The sequence below is a fragment of the Aptenodytes patagonicus genome, chromosome 12 (genome assembly GCF_965638725.1).
Source record: "Aptenodytes patagonicus chromosome 12, bAptPat1.pri.cur, whole genome shotgun sequence".
NCBI classification, from domain to species: Eukaryota; Metazoa; Chordata; class Aves; order Sphenisciformes; family Spheniscidae; genus Aptenodytes; species Aptenodytes patagonicus.
In genome coordinates, this window is record NC_134960.1 from 10,509,126 (window position 1) to 10,528,345 (window position 19,220).

The 19,220-nt window shown below is 68.5% G+C and overlaps 2 protein-coding genes across 2 annotated transcripts; one reads left to right on the forward strand and one right to left on the reverse strand.

The window, feature by feature from the left end:
- The first annotated feature begins 426 nt into the window (after positions 1-426).
- On the forward strand, positions 427-13,994 carry UNC5A (unc-5 netrin receptor A). The gene is made up of 16 exons (XM_076350177.1): positions 427-535; positions 8,910-9,131; positions 9,276-9,419; positions 9,492-9,595; positions 9,720-9,900; positions 10,015-10,182; positions 10,370-10,534; positions 10,619-10,807; positions 11,347-11,646; positions 11,742-11,829; positions 11,918-12,086; positions 12,173-12,406; positions 12,524-12,673; positions 12,758-12,922; positions 13,000-13,178; positions 13,390-13,994. Exons 1-16 carry the CDS (start codon positions 427-429, stop codon positions 13,553-13,555), a joined length of 2,733 nt encoding a protein of 910 aa, XP_076206292.1. The 3' UTR covers positions 13,556-13,994.
- A 76-nt stretch (positions 13,995-14,070) lies between these two features.
- HK3 (hexokinase 3) lies at positions 14,071-18,859 on the reverse strand. Its single transcript, XM_076349620.1, has 17 exons — positions 18,682-18,859; positions 18,208-18,356; positions 17,929-18,048; positions 17,716-17,811; positions 17,531-17,630; positions 17,266-17,449; positions 16,929-17,084; positions 16,580-16,813; positions 16,189-16,493; positions 15,973-16,112; positions 15,706-15,825; positions 15,524-15,619; positions 15,301-15,400; positions 14,990-15,173; positions 14,750-14,905; positions 14,369-14,602; positions 14,071-14,242 (listed from the first exon to the last, which is right to left on the reverse strand). Exons 1-17 carry the CDS (start codon positions 18,857-18,859, stop codon positions 14,080-14,082), a joined length of 2,715 nt encoding a protein of 904 aa, XP_076205735.1. The 3' UTR covers positions 14,071-14,079.
- Between the last annotated feature and the right edge of the window lie 361 nt (positions 18,860-19,220).

A 19,220-nucleotide genomic window follows, 5' to 3' on the forward strand; every position in this document is an offset into this window, starting at 1 on the left:
GGGGAGAGAGATGCCGTGCTGGAGGGGTGCACGGTGCTCGGGGGCGTGCAAACCAGGGGTGCCGCACCGGGGGCTGCTGCGCTCGGGAGGGGTAGCGGACTCCCCGCGCCGGGCCGGGGTGGGACGCAGAGGGAGGGTGCGGGGGGGGTGCGGTGCCGGGGGTGCGGAGCGGGGCGGGGGGCGGCGGCGGGGGCGCGCCCAGCTGTTGCGCCGTCCCTTCCGCGGGCGGGTCCGCGCTCGCCGCCCCGCATTGGCGGCGCCCGGGCGGAGCGGAGCGGCGCGGCGGCGGGCGGCAGCAGCGGCGGGGCCGGGCCGGTGGCGGTGGCGGGGCCGGTGGCGCCATGGCCCGCTGAGGGCGCCGCGGAGCGCGGCCCGCCCTGCTCCCTCGCCCCGCGCCGCGCCGCGCAGCGCTCCGCGGGGCGCGCCATGGGTGCGCGGCCGCGCCGCCGCCGGGCCGCCGCCGCCACCGCCGCCGTCGCCGCCGCGCCGGGGCCGCTCGGTGCCCTGCTCGCCGCTGCCCTCCTCGCCGCCGCCGGTGAGTCACCGCGCGCCCCCCGCGGGCACCGGGCGGGGGGGGGGGGGAGCGGCGGGGACCCGGCACCGGGCGCTGGGCAAGGTCACCCGGGGAGCGGCGGCGGGCGGGCGTCCTGCGGGGAGCCGGGTGCCCTCCCGGGGACGGGGCGCTGGGGGGACAGGGGGCGGTTCCCGGTGCGGAGTGCCCCCCGCTCGGCTGTGGGGTACCGGGGGCTCCGCGGGGTGCCGGGTGCCTTCCCGGGCAGGGGACGTGCGCTCTGCCCCACGACAAGCACTGCCGCCCACCGCCCCATGCCCACGCATGGCCGCACACGCGTGCCCAGCCGACGACTCCCCCGGACGCTGCCCGCGCTGGGGGGGCTGGCGCTCGCCGCTTCGCCGGCACGGCTCCGCTCCGCTCCCCCGGGGCCCTGCCAGCCCCGGGCACGGGTGTCCGCAGCGGACCTGCTCCGCGGACGGGGTCCCTGCCCCACGCACGAGCTCCCTGCCCCACGCACAGCATCTCTGCCCCCACGCACAACATCCCTGTCCCCTGCACGGGGTCCCTGCCGTCCCCATCACCTGGCCGAGGCACGGGGGATAGCCTGGAGGGGTGCTGTCACCCCGCGGAGGTGCGCGTGGGTGGCCGTGGCGTGGGGGGGTATGCGGGGCTGCGTCGGTGTTGCCGCAGATGCGGAGGGTCCGGAGCCCGGCTGCCCCCGGCTCTGCCCCTCCGGGCAGGACCCGGCGGCTGGTGGAGCGGGCTGGGCCGGACCCCCGGGGCTGAGCTGCACCAGCTGCCGGGCCGGGGGGCCGCGGGGGGCCGCGGGGGCCGGCGGGCGGGCGGCGGGTGCCCGGGGCTGGCGGCTGCTGGCAGATGTCACGGCAGCCTGGAAGTGGCGGCTGCAGACAAAGGACCGGGCTGGGGGCGGGGAGCTGCGCGAGGCTGGACGTGCACTCTGCGGAGGGTCCGGGGGTGGGGGCACCCCCTCTGAACCCTGGGGGCCCAGCCCACCGACCCTCCTACCGCCACCGGAGACATCCCCGAGCCTGGCCTCGGTGCGCTGGGAGGGCACGGTGGGCACCCGGGGGGGGTGCAGCGCCCGTGCTCCCCGCACCCATCCTTCTCAGCCGGGCACCCCGGGGACCCTGTGCCCAGCGCTCCCAGCATGGCCCCGTCTGCAGGGAGACACTGCAGAGCTGGCGCGGTGGGTGGGCACCCCTTGGGTGCAGGGGACCCCCTATGGAGGGTGCTGTGGGTACGGACCCCCAGCTGGGCATGGAGCACTGCTGTCCCCACAGCACCTGTGGGGCCGGGGTGACCCACAGATGGAGGTGGGGGACAACAGGACAGGGGGTGCGCCAGGTCACCCCACTCTGACTCTGCGGCGGGAGGTCTGGGGGGGACTGGCGGTGCCAGTGCCGGCTCGGGGCAGTGCGGTGCAGGAGCTCGTCCCCGCCGCTCGCTTGGTAGGCAGCTCACAGCCGGCCGCGGCACGACTGAGCCCAGCCACCTGCATGGCCACCGCTCAGCACAGACATGGCAGGGCTGGGCCTCTGCACACCGGGTGCTGCTCCAGCCTGGCATGGCACGGCATGGCACGGCATGCCCCTTCCCCAGGGGCACCAAGGCACAGGTTGGGGACGGGAACCGAGGTATCCAGGCAATGGGTCCCTGCCTTGCAGCCATGGCAGAGCACCCCTGGTGTGGGCTGTCTCCTCTGCTGACGGTGCCCACAGGGGAAGGGCGACAGCAGCAGCGAGGGCTGGGGCTCACCTGTGGGCAGCAGTGCGGGGCGAGCACCCGAGGCACAGGGGCTGCCCAGCTCGACTGCTGCGCTGGCGGGTGGGCAAGGGCAGAGGGGCAGGGTCCTTCCCCGGAGCTACCCCTGGCTCAGCACTGCCATGGGCCCTTCCTCTTGGCATCTGCAGCAACCAGTGCCAGGCCCCAGAGCATCTCCTGCCCCCAGGCTGGCACTCGCCCCAGCGAGTGTGACCCACACCGGCACCTGCCCCAGCTCCTCTGGCCGGGGCCAGGGGCTCTGCTCTCACTGCATGTGAGCCACATGGTGCCGCTGGCTTCACCGGGCTGCTGGGGACCCTCAGGCTCCAGCGGGCAGCCCCTGACCACTGCACCCCACAACTTGGTGCCCCACAGCCTGGCACCCCAGGTTGCTGCATCCCATCAGCGCCCCACAACCTGCGCCTGGCTGGGCACTGGTGCCTCGGCGGGGCAGGCAGGAGGGCAGGGTGGCGGGCAGGGCTGGCGTGCGCCGGGCGGCCAAGAAGCTGCCGTGCCGGCTGTCAGCGCGAGCACGCGGCAGACGCAGCCCGCCCAGGGCTGTTTGTTCTGGCTCAGTGCCATGCAGGGCTGGCACTACATCAAACCGTGAGGAGCCTGGCAGGTGCTTGCAGGAGGGGACTGGGGCACTGGCGGTGCCATCAGAGGCTGGGCACCCCCGGTGCCACCATGGGCACCTCACAGCCATGGGTGCAGCTGAGCGCCCATCCTATCTGGGTGGTCAGCAGTGCCCGGGACCACCCCAGGACTGGTGCTGGTTCCTGAGGGATGATGGCACAGGGACCATGCACCGTGCATGTCCCGCCATGCCCTGTCCTGCACCCAGGGGTGCACCCTCAGTGCCAGCACTGCTCTGGCTGTTGGCACCATCACTGCTCCATGCATCGCGTGTCTCCCCGCGGGCAGGCTGGGGTGGGCTGGCTCCAGACGGTGCAAACTGGGACCCTGTCCTCATCCTAGTCAGGCCCAGTTGCCCAGTATCTCTTGTCCCTGCCCCCTGCCCACTCTTTGGGTGCTGCTCCCGAGTGGGTGTCAGGCAGATCACAGCTCACCCTGGCTCCCCCAGACCCTGCCCAGCCTGGGGCTCCTGCCCACAGGATGGGTGTCTCAGGTCCCAGCCCCCTCCAGCCAGCCCTTGCTGCCGCAGGGTTATTATGGGGTGTGGGGCTGCCGTCACAGCCACATACCACCCATGAGTGGGAGGAGGAGAAGCCATGGGGCCAGACCCTGGCACCCATGACTGTTGTGTGGCTGGAGGGGCCTTCCCCAGCCCCCCACCTGGCTCCCCCCGCCTCCGGTGGGGACGCGGGGCTGAGGGTGACCTTGACACTCTTCATGGCGGGGCCGGGGCTCAGCGGGAGCATTTGCTCTTCACTGTCAGTTAAAGGAGAGTCAGGAAATCCGCTTGGCTCCCTTGGGCTCAGGACCCCAGCGACAACCCCAGCACGTGGGGCTGGGCCGGTCCCGTCCCCCACACACCATCCCAGTGCCAGGCTGGGCTGGGGGTGCCCCCCTGGTCCCTCACTGAGCCGGGGCCAGGACGGGACCCTCTCCCCGTGCAGTGCTGCTGATGGGGGGCTGGCACGGCTTGGCACGGGTCCTGCAGGTATGCTGGGTCTGGGGGGGGGGGGGGGGCTGTGGGGCTCAGTGGGCACCCGGGGCTGGCGGGGAACAGGGCTCTGTGTGTGCCATGGGGCCGAGAGGGAACTGGCTCCATGGGTGCCTGGGGAAGGGAGCCCAGCACTGGGTGCCTGGGCCGGTAGCCCCCAGGCAGGCAGAGATGGTCCCTGGGGAGGGGCTGCCACCCCCAGCTGCCTTTGCTGGCATTGTTGTCCCCAGACCCCGGGCACAGGGCAGTGTGGGCCAGGCTTGGGCATGGCTGGGGCCATGCAGCCCCCTTGGTGGGTGCTGGGGTGGGGCGAGGGCACAGCCCGACGGGAGCTCTGCCCGCCTGGCACATGCTAATTGCATGTAATGGGGAGAGCATTATCAGCTCAAATCCGTAATTAGGCAGCTCCATTGTCATGCAAACCCGCCTGACTAATTCATTCATAACGAGCGCTTGCTTAATCAGCGCCCAGACGCTGCCACACGCTTGCCCAGACTCTCCCGTGGCCGTGGGGCTGGCACATGTGGGGCACACGCCTGGGGGGCAGGACAGTGGCCGGCTCATGGGGACGCTCTGGGAAATTGGGGACACGGTCCTGGGGCAGGTGGGGACACCCCTGGGGGCACTGTGCCCGTTGGAGCACAGAGGACGCATCGGCACTCTGTGCCCATCGTTGCATCGTCCCCGGTGCTCACCATGCGCCAGACTGGCTGGGAGCTGGGCCGTGCTGCCCGGCGTTGGCATCTGACCCTGCTGGCTCCCTGCCCAGCCGGGGCTGGCACCGGCACCCGGCTGGCATCACTGTGTGGGCTGTGTGGGGTGGGAAGGTGGGTGCAGGGGGAGCGTTTGCTGATGCCCAGATGCTCCAGATGAGCATTGGAGCCACTGCGGGCAGCTGGGCAGTGCCACACGATGCTGCGGCCCCTGGCTGGGGGTGTCCCAGGGGCAGCACTGGCTCATCGCGGCTCAGAGCCAGCCTCTCCCGGCAGGATGGTGCCCGGCTCAAAGCCTCAGACAAGCTTTTTGATGGCGGTGAGTCGTGCCAGCTCTCCTCCTCCGCGTCCTGCAGAGAGCAAAGTGCTGGCGGTGGGGACCCCTGTGTGCGGGGCGGCAGGCAGGGCTGGCACCCCCAGGCTGCCCTGGGCACAGCCGGGCATCCTTTGCCCTCCCCCTGATGCCCACCCTTCCCTCGTTTAGGCCGGTGCTATCAGCAGCAATTATTGCTTTAATTACCTGCTGCCAGGGTGCAGGCTGAGCGCCGGCGAAGTGCAAGGAAATCTTTCATGTTAATGGCGTGCCAGGCCTGGCGCGGGCGCGATGGATGGGGCGCCAGCTGGGATTGAATCTGCCGGCTGCAAAGCATGTGGGGATTTGGGGAGGTCCCTGGAGGGGGGCACAGCCGTCAGGGGCAGGTGCTGGCGTTGAGGTCCCCACCTTGCCGCGGCACCAGGCAGGGGTGCAGGCAGGGGATGGGGGCAGAGGGAGGCTGGGGCAGGGCTGCCGGGGACAGCTTGGTGCCCTGCTGGGGACAGCCGATGCACTGGGCCCGGCTGGGCAGCAGCATTTGGGGTGGACCCGTGCCATCAGAGCGCTCTCCTGCTGCCGGCAGCTGCCTGCTCCCTCCTGGGGACAGCTGTGCTGAGCGGGTGCACACCGGCGTGCCGGTGCTGGGACTGGCGTTGCTGCAGCCACCGGCGGGCAGCCTCTCCTCGCCAAGAACACACTGACCTTCACAGCGTCTCCCCACAGCAGGCATCGAGGTGCCCGGCGTGCTGCTCTCGGCACCACCGGGGAGCGTGGCACCGGCGCCGGGTGCAGGATCAGCCCCTTGAGCACCAGAGGGACCAGGCTGGGGGGGCACCCACTGGCATGTGGTGGGTCCTGGCAGTGCCCCCCGTGCTGGGCAGTGAAGCAGGAATTCCTGCAGTCTCTCCCTGCCGAGTAACCCCAGTACACCTGGTGTTTCTGATGCTGGGGGGGCCAGGCGCTATAGTGAGTGGCTCTGTGGCCAGCCGGGGTGGCAGTGGCTGGGGGGCACAGGGAGCAGGGGTGGCTCTGTGCATGGGGAGGGGGCCGGGAGCGGCTGGGGGTCCCGCAGTGCTGGGGTGAAGGTAGGTGCTCAGAGCCTGTAGTGGAGTGCCCCCATGCCCTCTGCACCCCGAGGTGTGTGCTGCAGCCCTGCTCCCCGGCCCAGCCCCCAGCACCCTGCCCCTTCACCAGGCCTGCCGGCACGCTCGTTAGCCCACGTGGGCGGGGGATAATTGATAATAAAGCCCTGCTTAATGCACTGGCTTTATCGGCCATGATTTATTGGCGCTGGTAGCAAACCATGCTCTCAATTACCCCTTTGGCTGCTGAGACAATGGCCGGCTGGGGCCCTACCATCCCCCCCCCCCCGGTCCCTGTCCCCCATCCCCATCGAAGTTCCCTGGTTCCCTTTGCCAAGGTGACATAAGCATCTTGCCTGTTTCCATGGCAACGCAGCGGCAGGTGAGCGGCGAGGCCGACGCGGTGCGGGAGCCGGCATGGTGCCGCGTGGGGGGCCTCTGCCCATAGGGTGCCCACGCTGCGCCCACGCCCACAGGCTAGGGGTGCCCATGCTGTGTGTGGCGTCTGTGGTGTGGGGGGGGCCCACGGTGCATGGGGGTGTCTGCAGGGGGAGGGTGCCCATGGTGCATGGGGTGCCTGCAGGGTATGGGGCACCCGTGGGGCGTGGGGTGCCCGCAAGGCGTGGGGCACCCATGGTGCGTGTGATACCTGTGGTATTTGGGATAGCCGTACTGCTTGGGGTGCCTGTGGTGCATTGGATGGCCATGGGGTGCACGGCGTGCCCGTTGTGGATGGGGTGCCTGTGGTGCATTGGGTGCCCATTGTGCATGCAGTGCCCACGGTGCGTGGGGTACCTGTCATACATGGGGTGCCCGTGGTGCATGGGGCACCCACACGACAGCCCCTCCACTCCCTCACCGGGGCTCCAGGCCAGCTCCGGCCTCCTGGCCGTGCTGCATGGCTTTGTCCATGACCACCCACAGTGTAGAGCCCTGCTGGTGCCCAGCATGGTGCCAAACAGCAGGACAGCATCCCACCCAGGGGCTCTGCGGGGTGCCTGGCAGCCCCCCAGCTCTGCCGCTTGCTGCATGTCCCCAGCTTCATTTGCTGCCCGTGGTCCCACCCTGCCCACAAGGCACCCGACACCCCGGTTGGGTGGGCAGCTGGGGGGGGGGCTCCATGCCCATCCTGCCTCCCCCACCCATAGCTGCTGGCCCCGGGCTTTCCATGCCCCTCCGCTCGGCCATGATGGATAGACACAGAGCCGGCGACCGCTGTACTTATTTCACGTGTGATTAAGAGGCCGGTCCCCACAGCACTGCTCCCTCATTCACCCGGCATGCCCACTGCAGCCACCCGGGCAGGCAGTGGTGGTGCTGTGCAGCAGCAAACCTGGTATTTAATAAATAAATTGGGTTGCCTTTCTGCCCGTCTCAGCCCCCCAGTCAGCACAGCATGGAGCCCCACGTGCCAGTGCGGGCAGTGTGGCGTGGGCACCCAGGGGTGCCCAAGCGGGAGGCGCAGTGGTGCGAGCCACAGGTGCTGCAGCGAGCCGTGCTGCAGCCGGCACCGGGGACGGCACCACACCGGGTACCGCAGCGCCTGTCCGCACCATGACCCCCTAGGCTGGCCCCAGGCTGCGGCTGGGGGGGTCGTTAAACCAGTGAAATATGAAATGCCTGTATATCCCCGACAGGGGTTTTAATTAAATTAATTGCCAGCGACATTGTAAAAGTGCTGATGGGGTAATAACCGGCGCATTATGGTGGCCGTTTATCTTCCCCGCGTAAATTAGCTGCTGTACCTTGCCCGTCCCGGCGGGCATCGCGGCAGGCTCGCTCGGCGCCCGCTCCCTGGCTCGGAGGGGCCTGATCCAGCTGGGGGGAGCAGCAGGGCCCAGAGCCCCCCTGGGGGATTCAGCCAGGGCCCGAGGGACCCCCATGTCCCCTGCGTCCCTGTCCCCGTCGCACAGGCGGCTGTGCCAGGCAGGAGCTGGCCAGGGTGAGCATGGGCATCAGGGGTCCCACGGGCATGTGGGGGGCAGCGGGCGGTTGCCAAAGAACGCACTTAATTACTGCGCATTCCATCCCATTTAATTGCTTATTAAATCCTAACCAGCCAATTAGCAGCAGCAATTACAGCTTCATTCAGTGACACAATCGCTATTTTATCGTTTGTTAATCAAATGCTTATTTAGGGCCCTGGTTTATTAACTCTTTCTGCAGCGGGTGCCAGCGGGGTGGGGGGAGCAGGGGCACCTGGCCACGTCCGGGCTGGGGGACGCAGGCACCATGGGACTGTGCCACAAGCCATGTCCCCAGCACTGCTGTCCCCGTGGGGACCCTGCCCTGGTGGGTGGCATCCGCAGCCCCCAAGCAAAGCTGGGGGATGCTCGACCCCCCAAGGGATGTGTGTACAACCCTGAGCCGCCCTCGTCACCCTGGGGACAGCCAGCCCCCGTGTGCTGGGGGCACACTCCAAGGCGGGTGCCAGCGGCACAGGACAGGGCACACCACTGTGCCACCCTGCCGTGTCACCAGGGCATAGGGCGCACACCCCACCGCTCGCCCTGCATCCCTGTGCCACCCCAGGGCGCAACAGGGCAGGATGCGGCCCCTGGCTGGTGCCTCACAGTGTGCTGGGGAGGGGGGGCTGCGGGCGCCCCGGGAGGCGTGAGCAATGGCCCTTGTTGGTCACACTACATTTCCTTTTCATTAGCGCTAAGTGCGGACATGAGGGATCGGCACGGGTTCAGCGGGTGCAGCCACCACGCGGCTGCTCTCCCTGATGAATGGCAGGGCCGGGAGGGGGCTGCTGCATCGCTGGTGGCGGGGGGGCGGCGGCGGGGCACGGGGCCACTGGCACAGGGCCATGCTGGGACAAGTGATCACCCAGCTCAGGCACGCTGGAGGTGGCCAAGCCCCCGTTTCCCCGCAGGTGCTCAGCAAAGCGCGACCGTGGCCAACCCGGTGTCCGGTGCGTCCCCAGACCTGCTGCCGCACTTCCAGCTGGAGCCGGAGGACGTCTACATCGTGAAGAACAAGGCGGTGAGCCTGGCCTGCCGCGCCACCCCTGCCACCCAGATCTACTTCAAGTGCAACGGCGAGTGGGTGCACCAGGGCGACCACGTCACGCAGCAGAGCACCGACCGCAGCACCGGTGAGCGCCAGCGGGAGGGACAGCGCTGGCGCCGGTCACGAGGAGCCACGTGCACTGATCTTGGCGGGGAGGGGTTGCATGGGGCTGGAGCCACGGGGATGGCTCCCAGTGTGCCAGTGCTGACGTGCCGCCCGCTGGTGGCAGGGCTGCCGGTGATGGAGGTGCGCATCGAGGTCACCCGCCAGCAAGTGGAGAAGATCTTTGGGCTGGAGGAGTACTGGTGCCAGTGCGTGGCCTGGAGCTCCTCTGGCACCACCAAGAGCCAGAAAGCCTTCGTGCGCATCGCCTGTGAGTGTCTGTGGTGGCCCAGGTGGGACAGGGCACTGGCCCCGGCCGCCCCTCACCTCTGCACCTCCCCAGATCTGCGCAAGAACTTCGAGCAGGAGCCGATGGCCAGGGAGGTCTCCATCGAACAGGGCATCGTGCTGCCATGCCGCCCTCCTGAGGGCATCCCCCCTGCCGAGGTGAGCCCCTGGGTCCGGCAGGTCAGGATGCAGCTGGGTGTGCCCCTTGCCCGCAGGGCCACCGTGGGTGCTCCCTGAGGGGGTGGCCCGGCCGGGCACCCAGTGACGTCCCCGTGTCCTGCAGGTGGAGTGGCTGCGCAACGAGGAGCTGGTGGACCCGGCGCTGGACGCCAATGTCTACGTGACGCCGGAGCACAGCCTGGTGCTGCGGCAGGCCCGCCTGGCCGACACCGCCAACTACACCTGCGTGGCCAAAAACATCGTGGCCCGTCGCCGCAGTGCCTCTGCCGCCATCACCGTCTACGGTATGGCCCCACCGTGCCAGTCCCCACCGTGCTGCCCCGGTGTCACCCTCCCTGTCCTATCCCTCCCTGCATCCCCCCTCCCGGCGGGGTGCTGACGGGTCCCTCTCCACCCAGTGAACGGCGGCTGGTCAACGTGGACGCAGTGGTCGGGCTGCAGTACCAGCTGTGGACGGGGCTGGCAGAAGCGGAGCCGGACCTGCACCAACCCCACGCCCCTCAATGGGGGGGCTTTCTGTGAGGGCCAAAACGTGCAGAAAACCGCCTGCACCACCCTCTGCCCAGGTACCCGCCCTGCCTGGGGCACCGATGCTGTGCCCGCCATGCCAGTGCTGCACTCCCCGCTGCACCCATCGCCGTCCCTGTCCCCTCGGGTGTCTCATCCTCTCACTCCCTGTGTGTCCGTCTCTGCCGGCCCCGGGGCAGGGGAGGGGGATGGCAACAGGGCACTGACCCCCGTCTGTGCCCGCAGTGGATGGCGCCTGGTCAGAGTGGAGCAAGTGGTCAGTGTGCGGGGCCGAGTGCACCCACTGGCGGAGCCGGGAGTGCTCGGAGCCGGCGCCACGCAATGGGGGCCGGGATTGCCGTGGCTCCGAGCTGGACACCCGCAACTGCACCTCCGAGCTCTGCAGCCATGGTGAGCACAGCAGGGACGGCGGGGACGGCCCCCAGGATGGGGGACTGGGGGTGCCCATGGGTGCTGATGCCCTGCCCCGTGCAGCCACCCCCGGCGCAGAGGACGTGGCGCTGTACGTGGGGCTGGTGGCCGTGGCTGTGTGCCTGGTGCTGCTGCTGCTGGTGGGGGTGCTGGTGTACTGCCGCAAGAAGGGGGGCCTGGATGCCGACGTGGCCGACTCCTCCATCCTCACCGCCGGCTTCCAGCCCGTCAGCATCAAGCCCAGCAAGGCCGGTGAGCGAGGGCTGCAGGGATGGGGCTGTGCAGCCGTGCTGGGACACAGTGTCCCTCGGGATCTGGGGGGCAGCTGTCCCCCTGGGGGAGGCTCTGAGAGCAGGCTCTCTTCCCCATGGGGTCCCTGGCCTTGACTGGAGGGGTCTGTCCCCTATGGGATCCCTGACATAGGAACAGGGACCTTATCTTATAGGGTCCCTGACTGTGGGGTCAGTGCTTTGTGCCCCATAGGGTCCCTGGCTGTGGGTAGGGGCTCTGTGTCCTATAAGGTCCCTGGTCCCTATAGGGCCTGTGCCCTGGGTTGGTGCTGTGTGCGCTGGGGACCCCAGGAGTGACTGTGCCCCAAGGGTCTGTGCCATGGGGCAGGGCCTCGATGCCCTTTGAACCCCCAGGGGTGGCTGTGCCCCATAGGGTCCTTACCATGGGGCAGAGGCTGTGTGCCCCATGCCCCCCAGGGCCGGCTGTGCCGCTGCATTGCTGGTGGGGTCTCCCCATCCCTGCTGTGCCCCAGCGCCACGGCCCCCTGCTCTGTGCCGCAGACAACCCCAGCCTGCTCACCATCCAGCCCGACCTCAGCACCGCCACCATGACCTACCAGGGCTCGCTCTGCCCACGCCAGGACGGCCCCGCCAAGCTCCAGCTGCCCAACGGGCACCTGCTGAGCCCGCTGGGTGCCGGGCGGCACACGCTGCACCACAGCTCGCCTGCCATCGAGGGCGCCGACTTCGTGGCCCGGCTCTCCACCCAGAGCTACTTTCGCTCCCTGCCCCGTGGCACCACCAACATGGCCTACGGCACCTTCAACTTCTTGGGGGGGCGGCTCATGATCCCCAACACAGGTACAGTGGGGTGGGCACAGGGTGCCAGAGCATCACCTGGTGCGGGTGGGTCCCCATGGGGCTCACCCCCGCTGCCTGCGCCCTCCCCCCCCCAGGGATCAGCCTGCTCATCCCACCTGATGCCATCCCACGGGGGAAGATCTATGAGGTCTACCTGACCCTGCACAAGCAGGAGGAGGTGAGGTAGGTGCCGTGGCTGGGGCTGCCGGGGCATGGGGCTGCTGGGGAGGGGGGGGCTGGCTTTGTTCAGCTGCCCCCATCGCTGCCACAGGCTGCCCCTGGCTGGCTGCCAGACGCTGCTGAGCCCCATCGTCAGCTGCGGCCCCCCTGGGGTCCTCCTCACCCGCCCCGCCATCCTGGCCATGGGTCACTGCGTGGAGGCCAGCGCTGAGAACTGGAGCATCCGGCTGAAGAAGCAGTCGTGCGAGGGCACATGGGAGGTGAGCACCCGCCGTGGGGCTCGAGGGGGTCGGGGTTGGCGGTGGGATGCCCGTGTCTGGGGTGCATCTCTGCCTGGGTGTCGCAGGATGTGCTGCAGCTGGGTGCCGAGCCGTGCACGGAGCTCTATTACTGCCAGCTGGAAGCGCAGGCTTGCTACATCTTCACAGAGCAGCTGGGGCGCTTCGCCCTGGTCGGGGAGTCCCTCAGCATGGCGGCCTCCAAGCGCCTCAAGCTGGTCCTGTTCGCGCCGGCCGCCTGCCCCTCGCTCGAGTACAACATCCGCGTGTACTGCCTCAGCGACACGCAGGATGTCCTCAAGGTACTGGGAGGTCCCCATGCAACACCCCCCCATCCTGGCTCGGGGTGACGGCCATGCAGGCAGGGCTGGGCTCCTGGGGTGCAGCAGCTCCTGCCTGACCGCTGCCTGTGCTGGCAGGAGGTGATCCAGCTGGAGAAGCAGCTGGGGGGGCAGCTGATCGGAGCCCCCCGGGTGCTGCACTTCAAGGACAGCTACCACAACCTGCGCCTCTCCATCCATGACATGCCCAGCTCCCTCTGGAAGAGCAAGCTCCTTGCCAGCTACCAGGTGAGGAGCCCAGCCAGTGGGTGGGGATGGGGATGGGGGGGTGTCCCTGCCACCCTGACCCCCCCACCCATCACCCCACCACAGGAGATCCCCTTCTACCACATCTGGAGCGGGCTGCAGCCCTTCCTGCACTGCACCTTCACCCTGGAGCGCCTGAGCCCCAGCACCTGCGAGCTGGCCTGCAAGATCTGGGTCTGGCAGGTGGAAGGCGATGGGCAGAGCTTCACTGTCAACTTCAACATCGCCAAGGTGAGGGCAGGGCCGGGGGGGTCCCAGGGGTGACGCCAGGATGGGCTCACATCCCCCCCCGCGGTGCTCTCCCCTAGGACACGAGGTTTTCGGACTGGCTGGTCCCCGACAGTGAGGTGGGCGCCCCGGCCCTGGTGGGCCCCAGTGCCTTCAAGATCCCCTTCCTCATCCGCCAGAAGATCATCAGCAGCCTGGACCCGCCGGGCACCCGGGGAGCTGACTGGAGGACGCTGGCCCAGAAGCTCAACCTCGACAGGTGGCCCGGGATGGGGACAGCACTGGGGACGGGGTGGCACGGCGGATGGGACGGGGGGCTTCTGGCCTCATCCTGCACCTATGGATGGATGCTGGAATGCTGTGGGACCCTGGGAGCGGGATGGTGCCCAAGGTGAGGCCAGCATGGGGCTGGTCCCGGGGTGTGGAGCCATCCCAGTGCCCTGACGTGGTCCCTCTGTCCCCCCCTCCAGCCATCTCAGCTTCTTCGCCTCGAAGCCCAGCCCCACGGCCATGATCCTCAACCTGTGGGAAGCACGGCACTTCCCCAACGGCAACCTCTCGCAGTTGGCCACCGCCGTGGCTGAGGTGGGCAAGCAGGACGGTGCCCTCTTCGCCGTCTCCGAGGCCGAGTGCTGAGCGCGGCCCAACCCCAGTCCCGGGGGACCACCGCCATGGGGCAAGGGGGGGCCCCGGCCGGCCCCCGGGCCCCTGCTGCCCCACAGCCCACGGGGAGGGCTGCCCGGCCCCCTTGCGAGAGAGGGATGCCCATGCCCCACGGCGGCCGGGCTCCCCCCCAGTGCGGTGGCGGTAGGGCTCAGCGCGGCCCCAGGGGTCCCGCAGCCCCATGGCGGGGGGCCGGGGGGGCGCTGGGTGTGCGTCGTGCGTGCGGTGCCGTCGTGCTGTCTGGGTGTGGGGCCGGGCGGCCCCGGGCCCCGTGCCGTGTTGTGTAAAGACCGTTTTTTTAATTCTGTATTAAGTGCATTCAAGTATTTACACTTGGCCTTATGTACATAGCGGTGCCGCGGGCGGGGGGTCTGCCGGACGTGAATGTAAATAAATTCGATATATATTGCTACGTGGGGCTGTGCCCGGCCGTGTGCCACCCCCCCCCCCCCCCACCGTGTCCCCCCCCAGGAGTCAGAGGTGCGGAGTAAAGCGCTTTATTGGGGTGATAGTGGTGGCTGCCCCCGGGGCTCGGCCCCGCGGCAGGCCACGGCCGCCACAAGTGCAGCCCCTTTCCCCGAGCCGTCCTCCGACTGCAGGAAGGTGACGGTGCAGTTGGGCGCCAGGTCCCGCAGCATCTGCTGGAGGTGCTGAGAGAAGCTGGGGGGAACAGGAGGGGAGGGTGAGGGCTGGTGCCCCCCACCCTGAGCACCCCATGGCTCCCCCAGACCCCTGCCGTAGGGCATGGGTCCCTGATGGGTGCCTGCCACCCCTGGCCCCACTCACCGTGGGTGCATCTTGTACAAAGTGCCGTCCACCCCCACGGTGACGGTCAGCCGGGCCAGGCCCCGGTTCTCCCGCATCTTCTCTACCACGGCAGCCAGGCCGGCGGCGCAGAGCTGGGCTGCCCGCAGGGACACGGTCTGGCACACCTCCCGCACCAGCACGCTGTCCTCAAAGCTGGCCTGGAGCTCCAGGTCCTGCAGAATGGCCCGCACCTGCCGAAGGGCCAGCCCATCGCTGCCCCGGACCAGGAGCACCGTTAGCACTGCCGTCCCCATCACCATCCCCATCCTATGGGCTGGAGGTGGCATGGCCCCCTCCTGGGGCTCTGGCTTCACAGCCCCCACCCTGGGCTAAGGGAACCCACCGGAGCCCAGCACTCACATCTCGATGGTGGAGAGGAACTTGGTCTGGAAGATGTCCCTGGTCTGGAGCTTGGGGCAGGGCTTGCCGCGGAACAGGAGCTGTTTCTTCACCAGCGCCAGTAGGATGTGGCGCACGATCTCGCCCAGGTACATGCCACTGATGAGCTTCTCGAACCTGCCCGGGCACAGCCCTGGCAGCCTTAGCCGGGCACAGCCACCCCCCAACCAGCCCCCTCCCCACCCCGGGGCCCTCGCCCACCTCTGCTTGCCCGCGTTGATTGTTTTCTCATCCACCAGCCGGTCGAAGTCGGTAAAGATGTCGTCCAAGCAGCCGTTGTCCCCGAAGGCCCCCCACTCCATGTTGATGCACATGCGGCCCTGCTCCCCCTCCACGGTGCCCACATTCTGCATCTCCTCCATGTAGCAGGCATTGGTCCCTGTCCCTGCGGGCCCCGTGCTGGTGTCACCCCCACTACCCCCACAGCAGAGGTGCCTGGCAACCTGTGGCCAGGCCAGGTGGGCTGGTGGTGAGGGGATGGGAGATCCCCTGGGTGCAGAGGTGCTCCTCACCCACGATGAGGCCGATTTCACATTTGGGGTCATCATAGCCACAGGACATCATGGTTCCCACCGTGTCGTTGACCACGGCCACCACCTTCAGCCCTAAGTGCTGCCAAACCGGACACAGGGACACATGCAACTTAGTGGCACCCAGCTGGCTCCTGGGGCTGGCACCGCCTGGGTACAGGGTAGCACCCCGGGAACAGGGGATGGGCCCCCAGCCCTGCCCTACCTTTTTGCGCTGGGCAGCCTCCCGCAGCAGGTGGACCACGTCCTGCCCCACGCAGCCCGAGGCGCTGAAGCCTTTGGTCCAGGTCAGCAGCACTGCCTGCAAGAGAGGCAGGAGCAGGGGCTGGGCAGCTGCCTCGTACCAGGGCCCTCCCCATCTCCCTGGGGCCGGAGACACCCCCTCACCTTATCCAGGCCCAGCTGCTGGCAGGGGAAGGAGAAGGTGAAGCCAAGCGGCAGGACCTGCTCCATCAGATCCTGCTTCAGCTGGAAGTCCATGATGCACTCAATGATGTGGTCGAAGAGCTGCAGAGAGTGGCCACGATCTCAGGGGCCAAGCTGGGGCGATGCCGTGGGGGGGTCCCCCAGCCCCCTCCCGGGCCTGTGGGCAGCAAGGGGGGAGGCAACTCCCACCCCCTGCCCCATCCCTTGGCCACGGGTCCTCAGCCTCACCGCCTCGCCAGTGCCCTGCATGATGGCGGTTGGGATGACGTAGATCTCGCTGGCCATGTGGATGTCGTCCTGTGCCACGCGCACCACCAGCACCCGGAAATTGGTCCCCCCCAGGTCCAATGCCAGGAATTCGCCTCGCTCTGTGGGTAGCCAGCACGGGGCATCAGCGGGGCCACGGCCTCCCCGCACCCCCTTCCCCAGGCCCCTGGCCCTCACCAGTGCCGTCAGGCGTGCCGCAGACATAGGTGGGCAGCATGCGGACGGAGGCGTTGGCGTTGCTCTCCCGGCCCAGCCCCAGCTCCATCTCCCGCCTCATCAGCACCTGGACACGCTCCAGGTCAGTGCGGCTGAGCCGCAGTGGGGCCAGCAGCCGGTCCACCTCACGGCGCTGGGCAGCCAGGCGCAAAGTCACCGCTGTCACCATGGCCGCCCCCTGCCCAGTCCCATCCACTGAGGGCAGGAGGGTGGCCGTGCACTCCGGGGCCAGCAGCCCTGTCACACTCTGCAGGATCTCCCTGAACCTGCCGGAGGAAGAAGATGGTGAGGGTGGGGCATGAGGCTTCCCACTGGGGTGGAACCCTGCCAGGAGCCCCGTGTCCCTCCTCACCTGGTGTGGCCCCGGTACAATTCACCGTCCACCCCGACGTTGACCACCAACCGCTCCAGCTCCCGGCTCTGGCACATGTGGCTGAGGATGGCGGCCAGCCCAGCAGCGCAGAGTGCGGCGGCACGGCTCACCACTGCCCGGCAGATCTGCTGCACCCGACAGCAATCCCGCTCACTTGGCCGCAGCCCCAGAGCCTCCAGAGCCCCCCTCGCCTTGGCCATGCCTTCCTCGTTGCTGCAAGGGAGAGCACAGCACTGGCTTATGGGGCCATCCGCTCACGGACAGGGGCACCCACCCATCACCCCCACCTCCTCCCACCTGCGGCAGCTCCTGGTCCCCAGACACTCACTCGATGATCTCCAGGACCTGCTGGGTCTTGAGCACATCCTTGGTCCTCAGGACGGCAACACTGCTCCCAATGAAAAGCGCTTTCTCTGCAGCCAGCGCAGTCAGCGCGTGCCGGACGATCTCCCCCAGGTAGAGGCTGCCCACCAGCTTCTCAAACCTGTGTGCAGCCCAAGCAGGGGTCAGTCGTCCCCCCCTGGCACCCCTCAGCCCTTTGAGAGCACCCAGGAGTGTCGCAGGGGGCCATGTGCTCCTGTTGGTGGGGCCTGGCATGCTCAGGGATGGACAGGGAGCCCCAGGCACCCCGCCCTCACTTTTGGGGGGGGGGGGGGGGGGAGCACCTCCTCTCCCCGGGGCTGGAGGATTCCTGGTCCACGCGCTGGTCATAGGGGGTCAGGACGTCACTCAGGGTGCCATCGTCCCCGAAGCAGCCCCACTCGGTGTTGACACACATCCGCCCACTGGTCTCCTCCGCCATCTCCACCTGCTGTGCTTCGGCCATGAAGCAGCTGTTGGTGCCCGTGTCTGCAGGAAGCAATGGGGGTGAGCACCGGCGCAGCCCCCCCAGCACCCACCACCCTGGCATGTGGGGTGCCCGCTGCTCACCCACGACCAAGGCGACCTCACAGGGTTCTCCCCCCATGCTGCAGGTCATCATGGTGCCCACAGTGTCATTCATCAGGGCAACAACGTCCACGTGGTAGAGCTGGCCGGGGGCAAAGCAAGAGCATTGTTAGCCCTTCCACGGGGGCAGCCCCCAGCCAGGCCCCCCTACCCCCACAGCCCCCCACCTCCTGCTTGTTGATGGCCGACTGCAGCAACTGCACAACATCCTTCCCCTCCACATCACTGCAGCTGAAGCCCTTGGACCAGGAGATGAGTTCGGCCTGTGGAGAGAACATGGCCGAGCTGTTGGCTTCCGTGACCGGGCCGGCTCCGCTCCCCGCCGATGACGTGCTGGGGAGGAGGCGTCCATGGCCGTGGGGCAGGATTGTCCCACTCACCTTGTCCAGCCGTGTCTGCCTGCAGCTGAAGGGGAAGACGAAGCCTAAGGGGAGGCGATGTTGGGGGCTGCTGATGCCAGCCAGGAACTGGCGTACGCATTGCGCAATGAAGTCGAAGAGCTGCAAAGGCACGGCCGGGGTGACCGGCTGCTCCCCCTTCCCCAGCACCCAGGCTGCGGGAGGCAGCCCAAAGCCCCAGCACCAGCCTGGAGCCCTGCCAAGCCTCCGTGGTGCTGGGCAGCCCAGCACCAGCCACCTTCTGCCATGGCCTCCTCGTACCGCTTCCCCCTTGCCCTTCATGATGTCCTCCGGCGTGTCGAAGATCTTATACATCACTTGGGGGCTCTGGTTCCCATCACCCAGGAGGGTCACCCACAGGGTCCGGACATGGCTCTGGCACAGCTCCACCACCAGCAAGTCGCCCTTCTCTACAGGGGAGCAGAGGTGGTGTCAGGCAGAGACGTGCCCTGCGGCAGATCCCCCAAATCTGCTCCTCATCCTGTCCCAGCGACAGTCACTCACCCATGGGGGAGGCTCCTGAGAGCCTGAGACCACCACAGGGGATAAGGGAGCTGGCTCCTGGCTTCTGCCACTGCACTGGGGACTGGTAGAGGCAGCGCAAGGGCAGCTTATGGACCCCATAACTGGCCGGATACTGGTGCACCCCTCCCCAGCACCTCCAGGGCCATGTCCAGCAAGGCGTGCGGGGATGCAGGTAGCAGAGCAGCCCGTCCCCAGGCTGGGTTGTCTTACCGCTGCCATCGGGCGTGGAGCAGATGTAGGTGGGCAGCATCCGCACGTTGGCCTGTGCATGCGTCTGGCGGCTCAGCCCCTTGCGCATGGCCTGCAGCATGCGGCCCTTCACTGCCTGCAGCATCTCCAGCGGGACAGTGAGCGCCAGCAGGGCTCGTTGTACCTGGGGACAGCTCATTAGGGCAGGCCTAAAGGGCAGGGGATGCCTCTTGCTGGGTGCGGGGCAGGGATGGGCCTTACCGGTGTGCAGGTGGGACCATCATTCCGGTGGCCCAGCTGATGGCTCACTGGGGACCTGCGTGGAGGGAGGTGGCGTGTCACCCGCTGAGCCCCAGCCCGCAGGAGGACAGGACGCACGCCTGCCCACGCCCAAGCACATGAGCGGGGCTGGGGGGGCCCGTCCCCGGCTCTGCCTCCCACCTCCCCTCTGCGTCCCTGCTCCACGGGGCCGTGGTCTCAACGGCATCGTCACTTTGCAGTGTCCTTCCACTGCAATCGCGACCCAGCAGCCGGGGGTAGAGGAGGCAGCTGTGCCCCAC